Here is a 25,913-nt window from a genome sequence, read left to right as displayed (position 1 = left end):
CTTTTGTGAGTTTTTCAAAGGTACCCTTGAACTTTTCTCTCCAAATCAACATAGTGAAAGTTTTCCTCTTGTCTGACAGTAAGGTCTGGTGTATACCGCTGAGCGACATGGTTATACTGATCTAACCCCCTGTAGAGAGCACTATGTAGACACGAGAGCTTCTCCCATCAACATAGCTGCCGCCTCTCCAGGAGGTGGGTTAACTAGACCAATGGGAGAGCTCTCTTCCCTCTGCTTAGAGTGTCTTTATTAAAGCACTACAGCGGTGCAGTTGCATCAGTGAGGCTGCACTGATGCAGCATTTTAAGTGTAGACTTGTCCTAAGCTTGCCAGTTTTCATGTCTAAAGGAAGTATGTTGCTGAAACTTACAAAATAAGGTTACCAACAGGGTCTTATTAATCTTAGGCCCTTACCCTGCAAAACTTTTATGCATGCATTTAACTTTACACCTTTTACATTTACAACTTGCTTTATAGTGAGTCTTGAAGACAGTGTTGAATGTAATAGAACAACTTTTACTTCATACTTTTTTTTCTGTTAAGATCACAGAAAGCAGATTAGATCTTGAAGATCTGGACCTTTATGCAACTTCTCGAGAGCAACGATTTCGTATATTTGCCAGTTTAGAATTTGAAGGCCAATTATATATGACCCCATATGACTTCATTCAGTCTGTTACAAGTGATGCACCCAAACGTAAGTAGGATTTTGGTATGGATGAAATTCCTGTTTTAAATGCTGAAGATGCATGTTATATTTCAACTTATTTTAAATTACTGTTTCTGTTTTACTTGATGTGAAAAGGAACTGCTGAGTATCCAAAAGGAGAATGCAGAATTCATTTTAATGGTATCCAGAAGGTTTATAGGGTTTCTCATACTGATTGCCCTTAAATTAAAGCCAATTTTTTAATTCCTTTTTAATCCCTTAGAAGTCTTTAATTAAACATTTTGTATTGTCTTATAGGGCACACCTTGCATAATAGGCATGCAGAATTTGAAGTTCATTTGTACTGACAGTTTCAATTCCAGCTTCTTTTTGAATATGCTAGTACTGCTGTCGAACTCTTGTGTCCTTCTCACAGTGTAGAAAGTGCTTTTTTCCCTGTGCACTGTCTAGGATAGTTTTGTATTGCAGTTTTCACCATTTTGAATTGTCATCTATTTTGTTTTTATTTTTCACTCTTTCAAGATTATGTAAGGCATCTCATGGCCAAAGAGCAAATAACACTCTGAGCAAGAACCTCAGACCCTGCAGGAATCAATTTTCTGCATTTACAGATTCACAGAAGAAGCTCCCTGATAGTTTATTTTCCACTTTTAACACAGCTTTAGTTGATTTGTTATAAATGTCAGTTTCAACACCGAAAGATAAATGCACAGGCAGACTGAGTAGTAGGACACAACATTACTGTCTATTTATTATTATAATATTTGTATTACTGTAATGCCTATGATCCCTAATCATGGACCAGCATTCCAGGGTGCTAGGCACTGTACAAATGCAGAACATTCTTAACTGGCTTGATTTTCTGGCTCTCAAACTTGGAATGCTCTGGTAGTAACATTCAGTAACATCCTGGGAAAAGTGAATGCCTTGTGTTGCTTAGGAGTGATTTACGATAACTGACCTGAGTTGTTGTCAAAGTCCTTCTTTCTAAAGTCAACAGCACAAAGAGTGCTGAAACCATCACCAGGGAACTGGCAAAACCAGTTAATGCAGCTTAAGTATATCTTGAAAGACTCTTTGCAGACTACAGTTTCCTTCCCTTTTCTCTCAGCAGCAACACCACAAAAGAGGTGGCAGCTGTCTGAATCAAGTGATATCAAAACTGCTACAACTCTTGACGTTTGCAGTGTTATAGCCAGGTTGATCCCAGGATATTAGAGAGACAAGGTTGGTGAGCTTTGTGTAAGTTCGAAAGCGTGTTTCTCTCACCAACAGAAGGTGGTCCAATAAAAGATATTTCCTCATCCTACCATGACAACTCAGAGCCTACCATGACAACTCTTGAAGAAAGGTATAATGTCCTTCCATTAATGAGGACTAAGTCGATGGAATACCTCCACCCTCACAGCAGAGAATAGCGCAGAGACCCCTATCTATTGCCAAGAACCAACACATCAGCTGAACTTCCAAAACTTTGAAGTTTTGACTCAGGAAGCAGCATTTAAAGTTTTCATTCATCCCTAATTTTCAGTAATCCTGGCATATGCACAAACTATGCAGTGACAGTCTGATAGGAAGCAAGCTGCAGTAATTTTGAATGGGTTGGGGCGCTGCTGGATTCACCATCCAAGCCACAGGCTGCATGTTGCACTCTAACTGCTCTGTGTGGACCTTGCTCAACTACAGTGAGACACTAGAATGAGCCAACAGGGTCCACACAGGGCAGTTAGGGCTCAACATGCAATCAGAGGCTTTGGTGGTGAATCCAGTGCCTCAACCCCACTGACAATCACCATGCAGACCCTCACTATACAGTTTGCAGAGGAGGAGAAGCCAGAGGGGCAAGAGGAGGCAGCAATGGTGGAGGAAAAGAGAGGGAAAATGACAGGAGTGAGAAGAGGACAGGGACAATTCCAGGAAGGAGATCCAGGCCTGGGACTGGTCAACATAATAAAGAGCCCTAGGCGGCATAGAAGAGCAGCTTTCCTAGGGTTGATCCTCTCCTTCTCCCTGTTTGGAAGTGGGAGTCAGGAGCGCAATGAGGAGTGGACCCAGGTTCCCCCCCGACCGTATATAGGAGGGGGAGGAGGAGTAGGTCCTGATTTCTCCAAGGGGAGGCTAGGAGAGGGGAGAGGTCCAAGCAACCTCCTTAATTCCTCCCTATTTTTTTCAATAAAATCCCTAAAAGTCTCAAAGCAAGGTTAGCATCTCGGACAACATCAAGTACCAGCTTTACATCAGGATTTAGGCTACTCCTTCTCTACCATCCTCCAAACAGACTAATGCCTCACTTTATGTAAAGCCACCCACTTGCAACACCACTTTCAGATACTCTGAAGTAGAGGCTTCCCACAGTATAGCAATAACACAGAACTCAAGGGTGCTGAGCACATGTACCATACCTTGAACAGCTGTTGCATCTCCAGATCTCTCCAACAGTTCACTTTCACCTAGTCATCCTGGGAGTTGAGAAGTTTGGCGACACACTAGTTATCCAACACTGCTAAATTCCTGTCATTGTCAATTAAGCATGCTTCTTAAAATCATCCTCCACAGTATAAATCATATAAGGAAGAAGAAATGGAGAGAACATCAGCCAAAGCTTGGAAAGACGATTACCAGACACTACTACCTCCAATCTGGTGCAATAAGCAGCCAGCTACCACACATGGATCCAAAATAGATAAACGCAATGATTTCATCCTCAACATAAGATCTCTAGTCAATAAAGGCTTGCTCATCCTACTATTGAAATCAGTGCAAAAGTCCCATTGACTCTGATAGCATAGGATCAAGCCTTACATCATTCACAATCCATAATCTTATTGCCAGTGAGGTGCATTACCTGATCTCTGTCGCAGAAGTCCACCTAACTGATATTGCAAGTCCAGTGTTAGCTCTCCCAGGATATGCTATTAACCCTACACCAAGGGAGGAGAATCTGGAGGTGGAGTAGCCACTTTTCCCTTCTGAGCTCAAATGCAGTAAACCTTATTTGAATCAAAATCCTTTGAATGCATGTAGTTAATCTCTGAGGCCAGAGACAATACTAATCTGGAAATCCTGCTAATCTATAAAGCCTTAGAGATGCAGTCAGACATGTTGATTAACTTTACAAAACTAGTAGCATTAGGAGACTTCAGAACTGAGAGTAATTATTTACAGGAATAGCGTAAGAGTGTGTAGCTAAATGTAAGAGGATGAAATTAAGGTGGTAGCTCTACTGTTTGAGTTATTTTAAAATTAGAGAGGGGAAAGGCTAGCAAATGTACAATTGTGAGCATTGCCATGGGAAGGACTAGACGACTGTCAGGTCTTTCCCATTTCCAGCTTCTGATTCCATGAACATTTGAGTTCTAATCTTTTACTGCCTCATTTGCTGTGTGGACTTTGGATGTGCCACTGATTTGCTATGTGGAACACAGCTATTGTAATGTTTCTGGGTCTGTGTCCTCTTCTGTAAACTGAACTAATATTTCACAGAGGTGTTGTGAGTATTTAATTAATTAAAATTTGTATATAGCTGTGAAGATGTAAAGTAATAAATTATTTGTGTTACTATTATTATTCCTACTGTTATCATTTTGAAGAGATTGCTAGCTGTCTGCCCTGTTCTACTGAATATAGAATGACATGGAAAGATGACTTTTTGAATCAAAGATTAAATATTAAATAAAATCATGTCTTGCATTTTTTAATCCTTTTTTTTTTTTTGTTATGGATTTGGGCCTGTAAGGGCTGTTCATATATCTTATGGAGAACATAGGAGGGCAGAACTCGCACTTAAACTTTCAGTGGGTGAACACTAGAAGAGCCTTGAGTTTTGTCAGGAAGGAAAAGTGCCCTTTGAAGAGTAATAGTAGTAGCTATTTACTTTTGCTATATAGAAAAGCTAATACTAGTAGACTTGGATGAGATTTCTGGTAGAGTAAATACAGCTATTGTGACTGATTTACCCTGGAAATCTTATAAACCCTGCAAAAGTCAAGAGTGTGCTCGCTTCCTTTTTGATTAAACAGTGACTGAACATTGGATAATAGTCGTATGGTAAAAATGTGAAGTATTTTTTATAACTAAACGTTTAACTTTAGACAGTTGTAGTAAAATTATAGTATAAAACAAAAGCTATAATTAACTTTATTATATTCCTATATTTCTAGTGAAGGATTGGGTTTATGAAATAAATCACAGTGTATTATCTGAAACTGTTTGAGAAGTCAAGCTTGTAATTCTGATTTTATCACATGGAGACATGTTCACACTTTCAAAAAAACTTTTGGAAAGAAGAAGAAATAGAATTGTGTTTTGCTCTATTTTAACTTATGATCTGACTCAACAAAAATTATAGACAGCCAAATGCTGAGTTGTACGGTTTGTGTGTGTTCACGTGCCCAATGTAAAATTCCACTTGCTTGTCTATAATGTCAAGCTTGCCATTCTAAACTAATGTCTCATGATTGACAAATGTTTTCTGTTCAAAATACTTTTCAATGTCTTGCTCTTCCCCCCCACCCAACTAATACAAATGCAAATCAGCCTATATCAGAATGAGTTGACTTTATAAAAGATGTACAGTAGAGAGATGGCTGTAATCCATATTTAAGATTTTAAACACAAAGTTACATGAAAAACCGTCCAGCTTGCTACATGTTTGGCTTGATAATACCAAACCTTATTGGGCGGGGGGGGTGTTGTCACAGACTTTCTGAGGTATGAACATAACCAAGTTGTCATGTTCAAATCTCAGTATGAGGAATGGTACTACTCCTAAACTAATTAAATTCCATTGTAGCTGCTGTGTCTAATGCTATACAATTCTGACAAAAAACTCCATGAATGCAAAGTTAAAGTTGATCAGTGGTATCTCTTGCCCTTCCAGAACACTGAGTTCAGCAAAACTCTAACTTTGGAAAACCAGAAAATGCAGTTACGGTACATGTCCATGCAACCTTATCTCTGCTCTCCTGGAGCTGACAGTAGCCACTGGGTGGAGTTTGTATGAACTACAGCTGCATTCACTGTTAGGTGTAGCTATACTGAATGATGGAAGTATCAGCTGGAGAAGCTTGGCAGACCTGTGATTGTAGTATGAGGTGCTCTGGGGGCATGGGTGAGCCCATCTTCTTGACACCCATATATATGATCAAAGGAAAGAGGTTCATATGTACCTTCCGAGATTCAGTGGTCTCATTACAGTACTGTGTTGTGTAGATCATGGCAGTAGTGGGGCACAAGGGTCTTCTTGCCACAGTTAAGTGGGAGATAAATGTGGTCTGTGGGTTTTATGAAGGGTAAATGGAAAATACTATGTTTAGATGGCATCATGTGCATAAGGGTGAAGGGGTTGTAAAAGTTGTTGAAGGGTCGTGAAAATTAGTATTGTTTGTTTGTTTTGTTTGAATGTAGGGCAAATATAGGTAACTTCTGTTTAGTACGGTGCAAAGGCAGAATGTGAGTACATGTGTTATGGGCATATTGGGGTATCGATCAAGGAAGCCAGAGTTAAGGTTGAATGGGCAGGTACCTTAAGCGTATTTCCTCATTTTAAGAATCTTCTTTGCTGTCCTCAATATTTTGAAAAGTCACAAGATATCAGTGGGCAACCATAACTCTATATTAATTAAGTTTTGTTAGTGAATTTTAGTTTTTTGAACAGAAAGAGAAATGTGTTGGTAGGAATTAGTGGACAGTTAGGCATTTCCAGTTATCATCTAGGTGTGGAGTTGAGATGCTGCTGTGGCCAGGTAACGATGATGATAATGATACCTAACTCTTGCACAGTGTCTTTCATCAGTAGATCTCAAAGCACTTTCCCAAGGCAGAAAACATCTTAGTCTTTCTTTTTTTTTCATCTGTACAGTGGTGACAGAGTGAAGTGACTAGCCCAGGGTCACCAAGAAGGCTAGTGAGAGATCCAGGAATAGTATCCCAATTTTCTGAGTACCAGTCAGGAGTGCTGGGAGTGTGGTAGCACTCCCTGGTGAAGTGGTTTCCATCATATACAGGGTTTACAGTTTTGTTCAGTGGCTTTCACCACCCCCACTATAAAAATTGTTCCAACGCCTCTGGTGCCAGTGCACTGTTCTTTCCATTAGGTTGATATGATTGCTATGTGATTCCTAAGTGCTCCCTCTCTCCTGCCCCACCCTGTACACTTTGTTATAATGGAATAAAGATAATGGTCATGGCTTTCAAATGTTCAGAATGTGTAGTTCCCAACAAGGCCAGTAAGAGAAATCTCAAAAATTGTCTGCATCCTAAAATCATGACAGTTTTATTACATGGTTGTTACAGTAAATTTTAAGCACCTGAGAGAAGATTGTTGTGTCTCTCTCCTTTGCCTGCCTTCCCCACCACCCCCTGTAACATATAGGCTCCCCCCCTCCAAAAAAGTTGGTTGAATCTGTGAACTTTAAGAAAAGCTCTTCACCACCCCCAGAGGGCTGTATCCTGGGAAATGTAGAGCGGAAAGGGACCTTGAGAGGTCACCAGCTCCAGTTCCTTGTGCAGGGGTAGGACCAAGTAAGCCTAGATCATCTGCTAAAGGTGTTTTTCTAACCTATTCTTAAAAACCTCCAATGATAGGGATTCCACAAACTCCCTTCAAAGCCTATTCCAGAGTTTAATTTCCCTTATAGTTAGAAAGTTTTTCCTAATATCGAACCTAAATTTCCCTTGCTGCAGATTAAGTCCATTACTACTTCTCCTACCTTCGGTGGACATGGAGAACAATTGATTCCTTTCCTCTTCATAACCTATTAGGGGACTGTTATCAGGTCCCCCCTCAGTCTCCTTTCTCAAGAGTAAACTGGCCCATTTTTTTTAACCTTTCCTCAGAGATCAATTTAGGAAAACTTTATCAGTTTTGTTGCTCTGCTCTGGACTCTCGCCAATTTGTCCACGTATTTCCTGGAAAGTGTGGTGCCCAGAATTGGACACAGGACTCCAGATGAGGCCTCAGCAGTACTGAGAAGAGTCAGACAATTTCTTCATGTGTCTTACATATTACACTCCTGTTAACACATCCCAGAATATTAGTCTTTTTCACAACTGCATCATGTTGTTGACTCATATTCAATTTCTGATTCACGGTAACCTTCAGCTGCTTTTCAGCAGTACTACCACCTAGCAAGTTGTTCTCCATTTTGTGTTTGTGCATTTGATTTTTCCTTCCTAAGCACAGTACATTGTATTTATCTTTATTGAATTTCATCTTGTTGAATTCAAACCAATTCTCCAGTTTGTCAATGTAGTTTTGAATTCTAATCCTGTTCTCCAAAGAACTTGCAACTCGTTCCATCTTGGTGTCATCATTTTATAAGTATACTTTCCACTACGTTGTACAAATCATTAATGAAAATACTGAACAGTACTGGAACCAGGACTGACCCCTATGGGACCCCTCTAGATATGCCCTCTCAGTTTGACAGAGAACCATTAATAATTACTCTTTGAGTATGGTTTTTCAACCAGTTGTTCACTCATTTTACAGTAGTTTATCATTTTAATTTGTTTGCTTTTGTATAAACAAAAACAATTACTGAAATTTCATATAACTTTTCCCAAGTTTGCTTATGAGAATATCATGTAGGACTGCATCAGAAGCCTTACTAAAATCAAGATACATCCCGTCTACTGGTTCTTCCACATCCTCTAGGTCAGTAACCCTCTCAAAGAAGGAAATTAGGTTGATTTTTGGCATGATTTATTTTTGACAAATTTATGCTGGCTTTCCTTATAAACCTGTTATCCTCTGGATGCTTAAAAATTCATTGTTTTAATCATTTGTTCCAGTATCTTTCCAGGTATCAAAGTTAGGCTGACTGGTCTTTAATTCTCTGGGTCATCTTTGTTCCCTTTTTTAAAACATTGGTACTATGTTTGCCCCTCTCCAATCATCTAGGACCTCACCTGTCCTCCAAGATAATTGCTAAGGTTCCAAGATTGCTCCAGCTATTTCTTTAAGTATCCTAGGATGAATTTCATCAAGTCCTGCCATCTAAACTACATCTAACTTATCTAAATATTCTTTAACCTGTTATTTTTCTATTTTGGCTTGTGTACCTTCCCCCTTGTTAATTTTCATTATGTTGAGTAACTTGGCAGTTTTTCAGAGGGGGCTTGGCTACACTTGCGAGTTACAGCGCATTAAAGGAGCCCCGGGCGCACTAGCTCACTACCCGTCCACACTGGCAAGGCACGTAGAGTGCACTGACTCCACGGCTGGTCCGTTCCTGGTACTCCACCTTGGCAAGTGGAATAATGTTTTGTGCGCCCCCACTGGAGTGCCGTGGCGCCAGTGTGGACGCCGTGGTCTGTTACTGCACTCTGATCGGCCTCCAGAAGTGTCCCACAATGCCTGTTCTAGCCATTCTGGTCATCACTTTGAACTCTACTGCCCTGCCCTCAGGTGACCAACCGTCAGACCCGCCCTTTAAATTCTCTGGGAATTTTGAAAATTCCCTTCCTGTTTGCTCAGCCAGGGGTGGAGTGCTCTCATCGAATTTTTCCAGGTGACTATGCCTCCACACGCCAAGAGATCCCCAGTATGGAGCAATGGCAAGGTGAGGGATCTCTTCAGTGTTTGCGGGGAGGAAGCTGTCCAGTCCCAGCTGCGCTCCTGCCGTAGGAATTATGATACCTTCGGGCAGATATCCAGGGACATGATGGAAAGGGGCCATGACCGGGACACACTGCAGTGCAGGATTAAAGTGAAGGAGCTGCAGAATGCCTACCGCAAAGCCCATGAGGCAAACAGCTGCTCCGGTGCTGCACCTGCTACCTGCCATTTCTACAAAGAGCTGGACGTGATACTTGGGGCCGACCTCACTCCACTCTGAGTACCACCATGGACACTTCAGAGCCCAGTTCAGCAAGGCGGGAGGAAGAGGAGGAGCAGCAGCAGGAAAGTGGGAGCGAGGGTGCTGAGGCGGAGAAAGACACTCCGCAATCCCTAGATGCATGCAACCAGGAGCTGTTCTCAAGCCAGGAGGAAGATAGCCAGTCGCGGTGGCCGGTGCTTGGGGAAGGACAAACACCAGAGGAGGTTCCCAGTAAGCGGCTTTTATTTTGGGAAGGAAGTTATTCGGTGCGGGCTCTTGGAGTGAGGAGGGTTATGGCTACATGCATTCCTTGATGTGGAATAGGGTGTTGAAGTGCTCTCTCACATCGTGGTAATCGGCCTCTGTGATCTCTTCAAAGGTCTCATCCAGAATTTGGGCAATGCACTTGCGCAGGTTTCTCAGGAGAGCCACTGTATTCCTTGTCCCAGTAAGGCTAACTTGTCCGTGCCACTGTGCCCTGAGGGGTGGGGGGACTATTGCTACATACAGACAAGTTGCATATGGGTCAGAGTGGAATCCGCATTGCAGTAGAAGACCCTCCCTTGCTTCCCAGGTCACCCTCAGCAGCGAGATATCTTCCAGGACAAACTCCTGTGGAAAATGTGGGGACAGTGTTCAGTATAGGGGCCCCCTGCCACTGTTGGCTCTCCCCAAGGCACAGAAACCTAGAGGACAGTACAGCTGTGAAACAAGAAGTCACGCTTGACCCTGTGCTTACTCACCATTTTGGGGCTCCTGTGGGTTATGTGCGCTTGCTTTGGGACGGGCAAATTATGCTATTGTGTCGACTGTGCTTGCTCTTAAGTACGGGGAAATCATTGCTCTGTCTGGTGTAAACAATGCTGCCTCTGTTAAGTGTTGCATTTTGCGTTTACAGGTGCAACCGTGAGATCTCAGCCATCCGTGTTATCACTGGCCGAAAGACTCCAAAGAATCAGAAAGAGGCCATGTAGAAGCAAGGAAGACATGTTGCATGAAGTAATGCAGCATTCAAGTAATGAAAACTCGAAAAGTGCAGGAGTGGCAGGACAGTGAAAGGAGGATCCGCCAGCAGAATGAGGAGCGCTGGCACAAAAGTGCAGTGCTCCAGGAGCAAAGCACGGATCAGCTGATAAGCATAATGGAGTGCCAAGCGGACTCAATCCAGGCGCTTGTAGCCATGCAGGCGGAACACTTCTGCGCGCCCCCCCCACCGCAGCCCTTGTCCCAAAACTCTTTCCCTTGTGCCCCCATGTCACCTCCAACCCACTTTCCCCAACATCCGGGTTCTTACCGCCATCAGCTACCTCCAACACCTGTAGCTTCACCACGCAGCCCTGAAAATATGACCCTTACCCTCTGCACTCAACCCCCATCACCATGCAGTATAGCCATCCTGAAGTGCAGGACTCATTGCACAGCACTCCAGCCAGGAAGGCTTAGTATGATAACAGGACATATGCAAATCTGTGATTGTACCATTCCCCACCCCACCACCTTGCCCTTTCAGTTTCCCAAGCAGTTGTGTTTCTTTTCAATAAATGGATTTTTTGGCTTTGAAAACATTCTTTATTATTGCATAATAATAAAAGATACCTTAGACCAGGAAAGAAACAGGCACCGCAAGTCAGCGTAGCAAACACAGATTCCTACTAACATTGGAACCACTGAACTTCACTCCCGTGCAGGGCACCAGACATTACTGGTGGCTTTCAGCCCCAAATTGCTTCCTCAAGGCATCCCTAATCCTTGCAGCCTCACGCTGGGCTCCTGTAATAGCCCTGCTCTCTGGCTGTTCAGATTCAGCTTCCAGGTGTTGAACCTCTGAGTTCCATGCCTGAGTGAATCATTCACCCTTCCCTTCACAAATGTTCTAGAAGGTACAGCACACGCATATAACCAAGGGGATGCTGTCATCGGCCAGGTCCAGCTTCCCATACAGAGAGCGTCAGCAGCCCTTTAAACAGCCAAAAACACGCTCTACAGTCATTCTTCACCTGCTCAGCCTGTTGTTGAACTGCTCCTTGCTGCTGTCAAGGCTCCCTGTGTAGGGTTTCATGAGCCACGGCATTAAAGGGTAAGATGGGTCTCTAAGGATCACAATGAGCATTTCGACTTCCTCTACGGTGATCTTCTGGTCTGGGAAAAAAGTCCCAGCATGCAGTTTCCTGAACAGGCCAGTGTTCTGAAAGATGCGAGCGTCATGCACCTTTCCAGGCCAGCCTGTGTTAATGTCAATGAAATGCCCATGGTGATCCACAAGCGCCTGGAGAACCATAGAGAAATACCCCTTCCAATTAACGTACTTGGAGGCTACGTGGGCTCATGCCAGAATTGGAATGTGTGTGCCATTTATCTCCCCTCCACCGTTAGGGAAACCATCCACAATGTCATGCACCAGAGTCACCGTTCTTCTGAGCAGGATGCTATTAATGGCCCTACAAACTTGCATCAACGTGATTCCAATGGTCAACTTCCCCACTCCAAACTGGTTAGCGACCGATCGGTAGCTGTCTGGAGTTGCCAGCTTCCAAATGCAATAGCCATCCACTTCTCCATCATCAGGGCAGCTCTCAGTGTCGTGTCCTTGCGCCGCAGAGTTGGTGTGAGCGCCTCATACAGTCCCATGAAAGTGGCTTTTCTCATTCAAAAGTTCTGCAGACACTACTCGTCCTCCCAGACTTGCATGATGATATGATCCAATCACTCAGTGCTTGTTTCCTGAGCCCAAAAGCGGCGTTCCACAGTGATGAGCATGTCTGTGAATGCCACAAGCACACTCGTGTCATATGCGTTACTTGAGTCTATGTCGGAGCCCTCATTGTCACTTTGGATCAAAAGGAATAACTCGACTGCCAAACATGACGTGCTGGTGAGACTCGTCAGCATACTCCTCAGCAGTTTGGGCCCAATTCCCACAGACTGAAAGGGAAGATAGAGTGCGCAGTACAAAAAACGTTGAAAGATGGTGCCAAATGTGGACGGAAGTACAGGGATTGCTGGGATGCGAACCGATGCATCACGGGGCATTGGGACGGGACCCAGAATGCCTGCACCCCCCATCTTCTTCCCACAAGCCACAGTGCCAGAATGGGAAGAGGTGCTCTGTGGGATAGCTGCCCATAATGCACCGCTCCCAATGCTGTTGCATATGTGGCCACGCCAGTGCACTTGTTCCTGTCAGTGTGGACAGACTGCAGCGCTTTCCCTACTGCGCTCTTGAAGGCGGGTCTAACTCAAAGCTCTCTACATCTGCAAGTGTAGCCATGCCCAGAGACATTATTCAGGGCACGAGCAAACTATCCCACTGCGTAGGAAAGATAAGAAGTATGGCAATAAACCACCTGGGGCTAAACCAGATCTTCAATAATAAAAAAAAATAGAGTCCTACAAAAAGTGGAAACTAGGTCAAATGACAAAGGATTAATATAAACAAATAACACAAGTATGTAGGGACAAAATTAGAAAGTCCAAGGCACAAAACAAGATCAAACTACCTAGAGACATAAAGGGAAAGAAGAAAACATTCTACAAATACATTAGAAGCAAGAGGAGGACCAAGGACAGGGTAGGCCCGTTGCGCAATGAGGAGGGGAAAATAACAGAAAATGTGGAAATGGCAGAGGTGCTTAATGACTTCATTGTTTCAGTTTTCACCAAGAAGGTTGATGGTGATAGGATGTCTAACATAGTGAATGCCAGTGAAAATTAGGTAGGATCAGATGCTAAAATAGGGAAAGAACAAGTTAAAAATTACTTAGACAAGTTAGATGTCTTCAAGTCACCTAGGCCTGATGATCTGCAGCCTAGAATACTCAAGGAGCTGACTGAAGAGATATCTGAGCCATTAGCAATTATCTTTGAAAAGTCATGGAAGATGGGAGAGATTCCAGAAAACTGGAAAAGGGCAAATATAGTGCCAATCTATAAAAGGGAAGTGAGGCCAACCCAGGGAATTACAGACCAGTCAGCTTAACTTCTGTATCCGGAAAGATAATGGAGCAAATAATTAAGCAGTCAGTTTGCAAACATCTAGAAGATAATAGCGTGATAAGTAACAGCCAGCATGGATTTGTGAAGAGCAAATCATGTCAAACCAACCTGATAGCTTTCTTTGGCAGGGTAACAAGCCTTGTGGCTAGGGTGGAAGCGGTAGACATGGTATATCTTGACTTTAGTAAAGCTTTTGATACTGTCTCGCATGACCTTCTCATAAACAAACTTGGGAACTGCAACCTAGATTGAGCTTGTCATAAAGGGGAGGGTAACCACCTTTCTGTATACAGTGCTATAAAATCCCTCCTGGCCAGAGGCAAAATCCTTTCACCTGTAGAGGGTTAAGAAGCTAAGGTAACCTCACTGGCACCTGACCCAAAATGGCCAATGAGGGGACAAGATTCTTTCAAATCTGGAGGGGGTGAAAAAAAGTTTTTGTCCATCTGTCTGTGTGATACCTTTGCCGGGAACAGATCAAGGATGCAAGCCTTCCAATTCCTGTAAAGTTAGTAAGTAATCTAGCTAGAAAATGTGTTAGATTTTCTTTTGTTTTTTTTAGCTTGTAAAATTCGCTGTGCTGGAATGTGTATTCCTGTTTGTGTCTTTCTTGTAACTTAAGGTTTTGCCTAGAGGGATTCTCTGTGTTTTGAATCTGATTACCCTGTAAACTATTTACCATCCTGATTTTACAGAGGTGACCTTTACCTTTTCTTTAAATAAAATTCTTCTTTTAAGAACCTGATTGATTTTTCATTGTTCTTAAAGATCCAAGGGTTTGGGTCTGTGTTCAGCTGTACCAACTGGTGAGGATATTATCAAGCCTTCCCCAGGAAAAGGGGTGTAGGGTTGGGGGGATATTTTGGGGGAAGATATCTCCAAGTGGTCTCTTCCCTGTTCTTTGTTTAAATCTCTTGGTGGTGGCAGCATACCAGGTTTTTAACCTAAGCTGGTTCCCAAGGCAAGAAAGAAATCTGTGCCTTGGGGAAGTTTTAACCTAAGCTGGTAAGAATAAGTGTAGGGGGTCTTTCATTCAGGTCCCCACATCTGTACCCTAGAGTTCAGAGTGGGGAAGGAACCTTGACAGAGCTACTATAAGGTGGGTGCATAACTGGTTGGAAAACCGTTCCCAGAGAGTAGTTATCAGTGGTTCAGAGTCATGCTGGAAGGGAATAACGAGTGGGGTTCCGCAGGGATCAGTTCTTGGTCCAGTTCTGTTCAATATTTCCATCAGTGATTTCGACAATGGCATAGAGAGTACACTTATAAAGTTTGCGGACGATACCAAGCTAGGAGGTGTTGTAAATGCTTTGGAGGATAGGATTATGATTCAAAATGATGTGGACAAACAGGAGAAATGATCTGAAGTAAATAGAATGAAATTCAATATTTCAGTAGCAAAGTACTCCACTTAGGAAGGAACAATCAGTTGCACCCATACAAAATGGGAAATGACTGCCTAGGAAGGAGTACTGTGGAAAGGGATCTGGGGGTCATAGTGGACCACAAGCTAAATATGAGTCAACAGTAACACTGTTGCCAAAAAAAACCAAACAAACACTATGAACATCGTTCTGGGATGTATTAGCAGGAGTGTTGTAAGCAAGACACAAGAAGTAATTCTTCTGCTCTACTCTGTGCTGATTAGGCTTCAGCTGGAGTATTGTGTCCAGTTCTGGGCACCACATTTCAGGAAAGATGTGGACAAATTGAAAAAAGTCCAGAGAAGAGCAACAAAAACAATTAAGTCTAGAAAACGTGACCTATAAGGGAAGATAGGAAAAATTGGGTTTATTTAGTCTGGAAAAGAGAAGACTGAGAGGGGACATAACAGTTTTCAAGTGCATAAGAGGTTGTTACAAGGAGGAGGGAGACAAATTATTCTTCTTAACTGTTGAGGATAGGACAAGAAGCAATGGGCTTAAATTGCAGCAAGGGAGATTTAGGTTGGACATTAGGAAAAACGTCCAGACTGTCAGGGTGGTTAATCACGGAAATAAATTGCCTAGGGAGATTGTGGAATCTCCATCACTGGAGATTTTTAAGAGCCAATTAGACAAAAACCTGTCAGGGATGGTCTAGAGAATACTTAGTCTAGCCATGGGTTCAGGGGACTGGACTAGATGAGCTCTCGAGGTCCCTTCCAGTCCTATGATTCTATGAATAGTTACCATTAACCATTTTAGTGAAGATAGAAGCAAAATGGTCATTAAACAGCTCACCCTTCTTGGTGTCATCATTTATTAGTTCACCTCCACTAAGTAGAGGACGTATATATTCCTTTGTCTCTCTCTTATGCCGCCAATTGTATTCAAGGAACCTCTTGTTGTTGCCTTTGTATCTCTTGCTAGATGTTACTTGTTTTGTGCCTTAGCCTTTCTGATTTTGTTCCTGCATGCTTGTGCTATTCTTTTGTACTCCTCCTGAGCAATCTGTCCATGTTTCCACTCTTTGTATGATTTCTTTTTTTATTTTCTGGTCATTGAAGTTCTCCAGATAGAGCCATAATGGACTGTTACTATTCTTCCTAACTTTCTTTTCCATCAGGATAGTTTGCAGTTGGGCCTGTAATATTGTCTTCCTGAGGAACTGCCTGATCTCCTGAACTCCTTTTTCCCCCTTAATTTTGTTTCCCATGGGACCTTACCTACCAGTTCTCTGAGTTTGTAAAGTCTGCTTCTTTGAAGTCCTTATTCTGCCACTTGCACTCCTTCCTTTTCTTAGGCCTTGTCTACACTACCACGGTAAGTCAACCTAAGTTATGCTACTCCCGCCACGTGAATAATGTAGCTGGAGTCGACGTAGCTAAGATTGATTTATTATGGTACCTTAATCTTATTCCGGTGCAGTACTGGAGTCAACTGGAGAGTGCTCTGTGATCAATTTAGTGGGTCTTCACTAGACCTGCTAAATTGACCTCCCATGCATCAATCGCAGCAGCATCGATCCCTGGCAAGTGTAGACATTGCCTTAGAATCATGAAATCTATCATTTAATGGTTACTTTCATCCAAATTGCCTTCCATCTTCAGATTCACTACCAGTTATTCCCTGTTAGAATCATGTCTAAAATGGCTGTCCTCCTGGTTATTTCCTCCACTTTCCGAAACACAAAGTTATCCCCAATACATTCGAAGAATTTAGGAAATTTTCTTTTGCCATATTAACTATTCAGACACCTGTTGGAAAAGTAAAGCCTCCCATTACTACCAAGTCTTGTATTTTGGATATTTCTGTTATTTGTTTTAGAAATGTCTCATCCACCTCCTCTTCCTGATTTTGTGGTCTATAATAGACCCCTGCTGTGATGTCACCGATAAGTTTTTTTTTAATCCCTATTGTCTTTACTCAACAGGTCTTCCTGTTACCTCCTTCTGGACCACAGTACAAATGTATATATTCTTGATTTATAATGCCACACCTCTTCTCTTTTTTTCCTGTGTTTCCTTTTCTGAACAGACTATACTCTATATTAATATACAAGTCATGAAACTTATCCCACCAAGTCACTTTATGCACTAATTCTTCTGGTTCTTCCTGTTTATTCCTCACACTGCTTGCATTTATGTAAAGACATCTAAGACATTGAGCACATTCCCCCATTCATTTCCTTCTTGTAGCTCCTCTAACCGTATTGTAATTTTGCAACTCCCCTCCATCACCACACCCCAACACCTAGCCATCTGCTAAGGTCACCAATTTTTATTTTTAGCTGAGGGCTTTTGTCACCTGCTCCCTGTGAACCTAGTTTAAACCCCTCCTCACTAGGTTGGTGAATCAGCGCACAAAGATGCTCCTCATCTTGTTGATAAGGAGGACTGCATCTCTTCCCAGCAGACCTTCCTGGACCAGCATCCCATGGTTGAGGAAGCCTGAGTCCTCTCGTCAACACCATCTGTGCAGATATGCATTCATCTCCATGATGTGTCCCGCTGCCTTTGTCCTTCCCTCAACTGGGAGGATAGATAAGAATACATCCTGTATCCCAACTCCTTCACCCCTGCTCCCAGAGCCCTATACACACTGCTTATAGGTTCAGGGTCATACCTGGCAGTATTGTTTGTGCCCATGTCTATGAGCAATATGGGGTAGTGATCAGAGGGACGGATGAGCCTCGGCAACCTTTCTGTAATGGCTCAGACACAGGCTCCAAGGAGGCAGTGCACCTCCTAAGACATCATGTCAGATTGGCAGAAGGATGCCATTGTCCCCCTTAGAAGGAAGTCCCTAACCACCAGCCCCTTATGCCTCCTACTCTTGGGTGAGGGTGGCCATAAGCCTCCTAATTTGGGGGAAATTGGCTCCTGCTCCTCACCCAGTGGGGTTTGCTCCTCACCTTGTGTTGCAGTATAGCATACTGGTTCTTCATATTGATGAGTGGGGGGTGGAGCATAATATATGGCACATGGTGGCTAGCAGCTAGTCTCCTTCCTGTATAGCAGCCAGTTTCCCTTCCTCTTCTGGTGCTGGTGTAGTCATCTGTAGTTGGCTAGCATCCTCCATCCCAGATGCATCCTATCAATGAAGTCCTCCTGCTCCCAGATGCTGTGCAGCTGAGTCACCTCCTCCTCCAACTACGGTACCTGCTTCCAGGGGTAAAACTAAAATACAGCTCTTACCGGTACAGGTCCTGCTCTCCTGCCCCCTGGAAGGGGCGGGGCCTCAGGTGAAAGGGGCGGGGTCAGACGTAAGTTACAATTCTTAATGGTACAGTCCAAACACAAGCAACCCACCTCTCATACATACTTCATGGATCCCTCCCATTGCATGACTTAGGTATAGAAAATAAAGCTACTATTACTACTACCAGTACTGTCTGTAATAAAACTTTACTACTGGAATAAGCCTGAAAACTCACTGTCACATTTTTCTCGTTGTCCTCCCTCCTCCTCCTCCTCCAGCCAGGCTGCCAACGTGGCTAGGCTCCGCGTTCCCCTGACCCCTGCACTCAGCAGGGGCTGCAGGGGCTCCCCCATAGCTTGTAGCAGGGGGACTGGCTGAGGGAGAAGCCTCCACAGGTAGCCTGCTGCCTGCATAGGAACAATTTAAACTTGCTGCTCCCTCCCTGGTTCAGACTGGGATTTGGGGCTATTTCTGGCATCCTTGTTAATTTCATTCACAGTGGGGGGGGAGGGGGCGCGGGAGGTGGAAGGTGAGACCAAGGCAGGGGCAGAATACAATAGGCATTTTACTGCACAGCTTAAATCCAGAGCTAATAAAAGCCAGTGGAAGGGGAAAACTCACTGTCACATTGGTTTCTCTCCTCCCTCCTCCTCCAGCCAGGCTGCCCGTTCCCCCGACCCCGCCCGCCTCAGCAGGGGCTGCAGCGGCTCCCCTCTAGCTTGGAGCAGGGGGACTGGGTGAGGGAGAAGCCTCCCCAGGAGGCCTGCTGTCTGCATAAGAACAGTTTAAATTTAGCTGTTCACTCCGAGGTCTGAACCATGGAATTAGGGGCTATTTCTGGCTTCCTTGTTAATTTCACTCATGGTTATTGGCGGGGGGGGGGGGGCAGGTACCAAAACCTGGGCAGTTCTTTTCTGCCCCCTGGATGAGGCAATCTTCAATAATATAATACACAAAAAATACAATCAAAATCAGGAACCAATTTCCAAGTTCAAATCTTTCCCAGTCCCTCCCCAGCAGAGGATCGTGGTTGTGATGTCCAAACTGCTTGCAGATCCTCTTTGAAATGTTACTGTTTAAAAAAAAAAAAAAACCTGGAGAACATGGTGGGAAGATGTGTTCTGATGATCGGGGTTTATTTTGGGGAAAGCAATTTTGGTAAAACAACTAAAGATTCACAGGGAAAGTAAATAGCCCCATAGACAAAACCACAAAGGGACTGGAGGGGAAAACTGGATAAACTGGGTATTCAGGAAAATTATTGCGCCTCCTTTGAAAGAAATAGTAGTTTTCATTCCACCCGCTTTATATATTGAATTATACACCTGAAATGTCCTTAGGACATAGGGGTTCAGATCTCTTTTTGTTTTGTGGGTGTCAGTGTCCTGCAGAATGCCGAGGCTGAAACTGACAGAACTTTCTCTAAGTATCTTGTATATTTCATGGTGGCTATTCTAGTTGTCCTTCATTCACCCCTGCCTTCCCCTACTAATAGCCACTCATTGGTGTGCCCTCTGCACTGTTGCAGCTAACACCTCAGGAACTTCTGCTTAATGTGTGCTGCTTAATGGCATGTTGCCCCTGGGGGGCTTTTGGTCCGATTCCTACACTGAAGAGCTATCTTTTCTGAGAGATCCATCCATACTGAACAGATACATTTAGAACATACCTGGAATACGAGTAGATTTAGATCTGTCAAGGAAGACAAGAAGATTTTGTTTTCACAAGAAGACATTCATGTGGATGTTCCAAAGTTAGCTTTTGAGTGCCATACCGCCACATGGTAATTGCGCGGGCTTGCTTCTTATTGGTCAGGTCTTGTCAGGCGCGCTATTAACAGCAGGAGGACAGTAAGTGGGGAAAAAAATGCTGCCTAACAAGTATGTTTAAACGTAAAAGTGAGGAAATGGGGGATTGTCAGTCAAAAAGAACAGCAACAAATGAAGAAGCTGTAACTAGTCATTCACGGGGAAAAAAATGCTGACACTTTTACACCTTTGTCATGTGGTGAGCTGCAGCCACCACAAAGAGAGGAGACAAATGAAACTGCTGAATTGCTCTGTAAAAAAGCTGATACTCCACCACCATACCCTGTTGTGTGGCCAAAATTCAGTTTGAGGAGTTCAAAAAGAAAAACTACTGGCTTTTTGCTTCAGGCGGTAAACCTGGGTGCACAGTATGTCATTACGTTTCAGATTTGAAGCTCCATTCTGCAAGAGGGGTTAACATCTCTCCAAAGTGGGCCTCTTGTGAAATATCCTCGTATGGAAAGAATAAAGAGACAGAGCTGTCCTCCCTTCGCAAAAAAATAAATGAACATAAGAAATCTGCAGCTCACATGGAGGGTGAAAAAATTCAAGCCATGGCTAAAAGAGAAACTCTTAATCTGATTGCTAAAAGTGAAGAAGCAGCGTTTGAAACTACTGCTCGTGTATTCCGAACAGCCTACTATATTGCCAAAACAAATCGACTACTCAGTGACCACAAGAGCCTCATTGACCTACAGAAAATCAACGAAATTGAAATGGGGCGTTTGTTGCATAGTAGAACAGTTTGTGTAGACATAATCAATCAATCATATAGCCACCGAAATGAAGAGAATTGTCAACAAAATCATTGACTATAAGGCAAAAATTACAGTACTTGTCGATGAATTGACTACTCTCGCTGGAAACTCGACTCATCATTTTTTTGAAAGCAGTATAGATGGAGTCATGAGGCCTCTTACATTTCCTCTAGACTTGATAGAGCTGCAAAGCTCAACAGCAGCAGCCATTAAAGGGGAAATTTTGAAATGCTTGCTGCGTTGTGGGTTCACTAAAGAACTATTATTGGAAGTGATGATCAGCTTTTGTAGTGACAGCACAAATGTGATGTTAGGAGTCAAAGCTGGTGTTGGAAAACTACTACAAATGGACTTTCCTAATGTGATATTATGGCATTGCCTCAGCCATAGACTGGAGCTTGCTGTTAATGAAGCTTTAGAAGTCACCGGAGGTACAAATGACTTTAAGGCCTTTTTGGATGCATTATATTCCTTGTACAGTCCATCACCAAAAAACTCTCGTGAACTGAGTGCTCATGCCAATGAATTACACATTGTACTTTAAAAAATCGGCAAAATATTCAATTTAAGGTGGGTGGCGCCAACATGGAGAGCAGTCAGTGCAGTGTGGCAAACATACCCTGCTTTGGCAAAACACTTTGAGACGGCCTCACAAGATCTGTCAATAGTCGGAAGTGAACGTATTAAATTTTAAGGACTACACTCAAAGCTGTGTTCTGTAAATTTCATCAGAAACCTTCTGTTAATAGTGGATGTGCTGACAGAACTGAAGAACTTGTCTGAGATGTTACAAGAACGAAACATGACCATTGTAAAAGCAGACAACCTAATGCAAATATACATCAAGAGAATCGAAAGCCTAAAAACAGACCCAGGAATTCACTCTGAAGAAGCTCAGAAGGCTGAACAATCCATGATGTTCAAAAACAGCAAATTAAACAGCGCTGGAAAAAGCCCCAGAATCAACTTGTCTCAATTCATTCAAGCAGTCATTGACAACATGAGGACAAAGCTCTTCATAACTGCCTCAAACAAAGTCAATCAAAGCACACATGAAGAAAGGACTTCCAATTATAAGAACTTAACAGTTTGTCAGTTTTGAATCTTGAAAAATGGCAAGAGATTCCAGAGAATCCCCACTTTGGAGAAAAGGAAATAAGAGCATTGGCTGATCAACTGAGAATCAAACAACAAGACACACACTTGGGATTTGTTGAATACAAGGCTTCTGGAGGAAAAAACATTCCTGGTAAACTTAAAAAACTCGTCCTTGCAGCGGACACCCTTGCTGCAAGCAACGCTGACTGCGAAAGAGGATTCAGTGCGATGAACAACATCATTACAGTGAAACGGACTGTACTTACCACTCGTCATGTGGCGGACTTGCTATTCATTTCAGGTGTGGGACCTCCTTATACTCAGTGAGACCTCCTTATACTCAGTGGAATCCCATGCCATATGTGAGATTGTGGCTTGGAAAGGGCAGACATGCAGCACATTCATCTCGAGGCATGGCACGACAACAGGGAGATCAGCGAGATCAGCTGTATGGCCCAATGTGGGAGTTTCTATAAGGATGCGTTGGTCCATCTAGTCCTTCCCAGGGTTGCCCCTTTCTTACCCCATTGGCTAGCCAACTCACACCTTCCACGTGCCAGGACTGAGCCGGGGACTGGGGCGGCTTTGCTGTGGGTAGTGGTTCCCCTTGGAGCGGCAGCCCCCACCTGCCACCCCCTATCGCTTGTGTTATTGCTGCTGCATGACCCCCGGACCTCTGTCTCCTCCCCTGCCTCCCAGGTGGCTCCCTCCTGCAACCTGACAGAGTAGCCGTTGCTGAGGCTGGAAGTTTTCCTGTGGACACCATTAAGCAGCAACCCAAAAGCTGGCTGTCCACAGGTGCACTGACAGTACCCAGCCAGACCTTGCCTCTTGAAGAAGTTCCTGAGGTGTTAGCTGCAGAAACACTGTCTCCCTGGTCCCTGCACCCCCCAAAAAGGCACTGGCGTCCTCCCCACGGGCTGCACGCCTGGAGAATGTGCCTGGCCGCTGCACAAGGGCAGCAATACGTACAGTATGTATGTGTCACAAACGATGCAGCTGCAGCCTGTTGCTGACCAGCAGTGACCCCAGCAACCAGCCCCTGCGGGCTGCTGCCTGCAGAGAGCCAGCAGGTGCCATTGGGCTGGGTCTGCCAAGGAGTAAGTAACCAAGTCAAAAACCACAGCCAGCCAGCCACTGTGCCATGCCCACCAGTGCCCCGCTTTCCCTAGATGCTCCCTATTTCCTAGCAAGTCAGATATCAAGGATTGTTTAATCTCCCTCCCAGGCGCATAAAAGTGTGCAGGGGGTACATCAATATGTGGCTATTAGTAGGGGAAGGCGGGGTGAATGAAGGACAACTAGAATAGCCGCCATGGAATATACAAGATACTTAGAGAAAGTTTTGTCAGTTTCAGCCTCCGCACTCTGCAGGACACAGACACCCACAAAACAAAAAGAGATCTGAACCCCTATGTCCTAAGGACATTTCAGGTATTTAATTCAATATATAAAGCGGGTGGAATGAAAACTACTATTTCTTTCAAAGGAGGCACAATAATTTCCCTGAATATCCAGTTTTCCCCTCCAGTCCCTTTGTGGTTTTGTCTATGGGGCTATTTGCTTTCCCTGTGAATCTTTAGTTGTTTTGCCAAAATTGCTTTCCCCAAAATAAACCCCGATCATCAGAACACATCGTCCCACCATGTTCTCCAAGTTTTTTTTTTTTTTAAACAGTAACATTTCAAAGAGGATCTGCAAGCAGTTTGGACATCACAACCACGATCCTCTGCTGGGGAGGGACTGGGAAAGATTTGAACTTGGAAATTGGTTCCTGATTTTGATTGTATTTTTTGTGTATTATATTATTGAAGATTGCCTCATCCAGGGGGCAGAAAAGAACTGCCCAGGCTTTGGTACCTGCCCCCCCCCCCCGCCAATAACCATGAGTGAAATTAACAAGGAAGCCAGAAATAGCCCCTAATTCCATGGTTCAGACCTCGGAGTGAACAGCTAAATTTAAACTGTTCTTATGCAGACAGCAGGCCTCCTGGGGAGGCTTCTCCCTCACCCAGTCCCCCTGCTCCAAGCTAGAGGGGAGCCGCTGCAGCCCCTGCTGAGGCGGGCGGGGTCGGGGGAACGGGCAGCCTGGCTGGAGGAGGAGGGAGGAGAGAAACCAATGTGACAGTGAGTTTTCCCCTTCCACTGGCTTTTATTAGCTCTGGATTTAAGCTGTGCAGTAAAATGCCTATTGTATTCTGCCCCTGCCTTGGTCTCACCTTCCACCTCCCGCGCCCTCCCCCCAACCGTGAATGAAATTAACAAGGATGCCAGAACTAGCCCCAAATCCCAGTCTGAACCAGGGAGTGAACAGCTAAATTTAAACTGTTCCTATGCAGGCAAGCAGGCTACCTGTGGAGGCTTCTCCCTCAGCCAGTCCCCCTGCTTCAAGCTAGAGGGCAGCCCCTGCTGAGTGCGGGGGTTCAGGGAAGCACTGAGCTTAGCCCTGTCCGCAGCCTGGCTGGAGGAGGAGGGAGGAGAGAAACCTGCGATAGTGAGTTTTCTCCTTTCACTGGCTTTCATTAGCTCTGGATTTAAGCTGGGCGGCCAAATGCCTATTGTATTCTGCCCCTGCCTTGGTCTCACACAACCCCGCTCCCAGCAACAACCCTGAGTGAAATTAACAAGGAAGCCCAAAATAGCCCCTACTCCCGGTTCAGACCAGGGAGTGAACAGCTGAATTTAAACTGTTCTTATGCAGGCAGCAGGCTACCTGGGGAGGCTTCTCCCTCAGCCAGTTCCCCTGCTACAAGCTAGAGGGGAGCCCCTGCAGAGTGGGAGGGTCGGGGGAACAGGGAGCCTAGCCGCAGCAGCCTTGCTGGAGGAGGAGAGGGAGAGATACAACAAACAAATGTGACAGTGAGTTTTCCCTTTCCAAGCTTTTATTAGCTTTGAGTTTTAACTTTTTGTTCTGCAGCCACAAAGATGTGAAAGTGAGCCAGTACTGAATGTTCCACTTATTTGCCGGTACATTACTGCATCTTTTTTTACCGGTACTCCGTACCGGACTGTACCAGATTACTTTCACCTCTGCCTGCTTCCCAAGGGCCTCCTCCAACAGACACCTCTCACATGAGGTTATTCTCCCTATCTGACTTTTGTTGGCAGGGATGTGTAGGACACATTCCCAGCAAGTCAAGACCAGGGGCTGGGTAGAAGCCTCCAGGGTCAGGATGCTTATCTGATGGGAGGCCCCAAAGGTGTACATAAGAATGGCCATAATGGGTCAGCCCAAAGATCCATCCAGTCCAGTATCCTGTCTGCCAACAGTGGCCAATGCCAGGTGTCCCAGAGGGAGTGAACCTAACAGGTAATGATCAAGTGATCTCTCTCCTGCCATCCATCTCCACCCTCTGACAAACAGAGGCTAGGGATACTATTCCTTAACCTCCATGAATTTATCCAGTTCTCTTTTAAACCTTGTTATAGTCCTAGCCTTCACAATCTCCTTAGGCAAGGGGTTCCACAGGTTGACTGTGCGCTGTGTGAAGAACTTCCTTTTATTTGTTTTAAACTTGCTGCCCATTAATTTCATTTGGTGGCCGCTAGTTCTTATATTATGGGAACAAGTAAATAACTTTTCCTTATTCACTTTCTCCATACCACTCATGATTTTATATACCTCTATCCTATCCCCCCCACCCCCTTCTCCTCTTTTCCAAGCTGAAAAGTCCTAGCCTCTTTAATCTCTCCTCATATGGGACCCATTCCAAACCCCTAATCATTTTAGTTGCCCTTCTCTGAACCTTTTCTAATGCCAGTATAGCTCAGACATAGGTGAGAGGTTTATTGCAGGAGTCGGTGGGTGAGATTCTGTGGCCTGCATTGTGCAGGAGGTCAGACTAGATGATCATAATGGTCCCTTCTGACCTTAATATCTATTAATCTATGAATCCGTATGCAGTATTCAAGATGTGGGTGTACCATGGATTTATATAAGGGCAATAAAATATTCTCTGTCTTATTCTCTGTCCCTTTTTAAATGATTCCTAACATCCTGTTCGCTTTTTTGACTGCCACTGCGCAGCTGTCTTCAGAGAACTATCCACGATGACTCCAAGATCTCTTTCCTGATTAGTTGTAGCTAAATTAGACCCCATCATATTGTATGTATAGTCGGGGTTATTTTTTTCCAATGTGCA

The 25,913-nt window shown here is 44.1% G+C and overlaps 1 protein-coding gene and 1 pseudogene across 4 annotated transcripts in view; both read left to right on the top strand.

The window, feature by feature from the left end:
- The window catches only part of MICU3 (mitochondrial calcium uptake family member 3), a 146,073-nt gene that overhangs the window by 22,599 nt on the left and 97,561 nt on the right, over positions 1-25,913 (top strand). For all 4 annotated transcript variants that reach the window (XM_074951342.1, XM_074951344.1, XM_074951345.1 and 1 more), the window contains exon 2: positions 544-697. In XM_074951342.1, the coding sequence (XP_074807443.1) occupies positions 544-697 (154 nt within the window). The remainder of the gene's footprint in view (positions 1-543; positions 698-25,913) is intronic.
- LOC141986055 (E3 SUMO-protein ligase KIAA1586-like) lies at positions 2,465-22,247 on the top strand (annotated as a pseudogene).

Source organism: Natator depressus, chromosome 4 (genome assembly GCF_965152275.1).
Source record: "Natator depressus isolate rNatDep1 chromosome 4, rNatDep2.hap1, whole genome shotgun sequence".
Lineage (NCBI taxonomy): Eukaryota > Metazoa > Chordata > Testudines > Cheloniidae > Natator > Natator depressus.
This window is presented reverse-complemented; position numbering and strand designations above follow the sequence as displayed.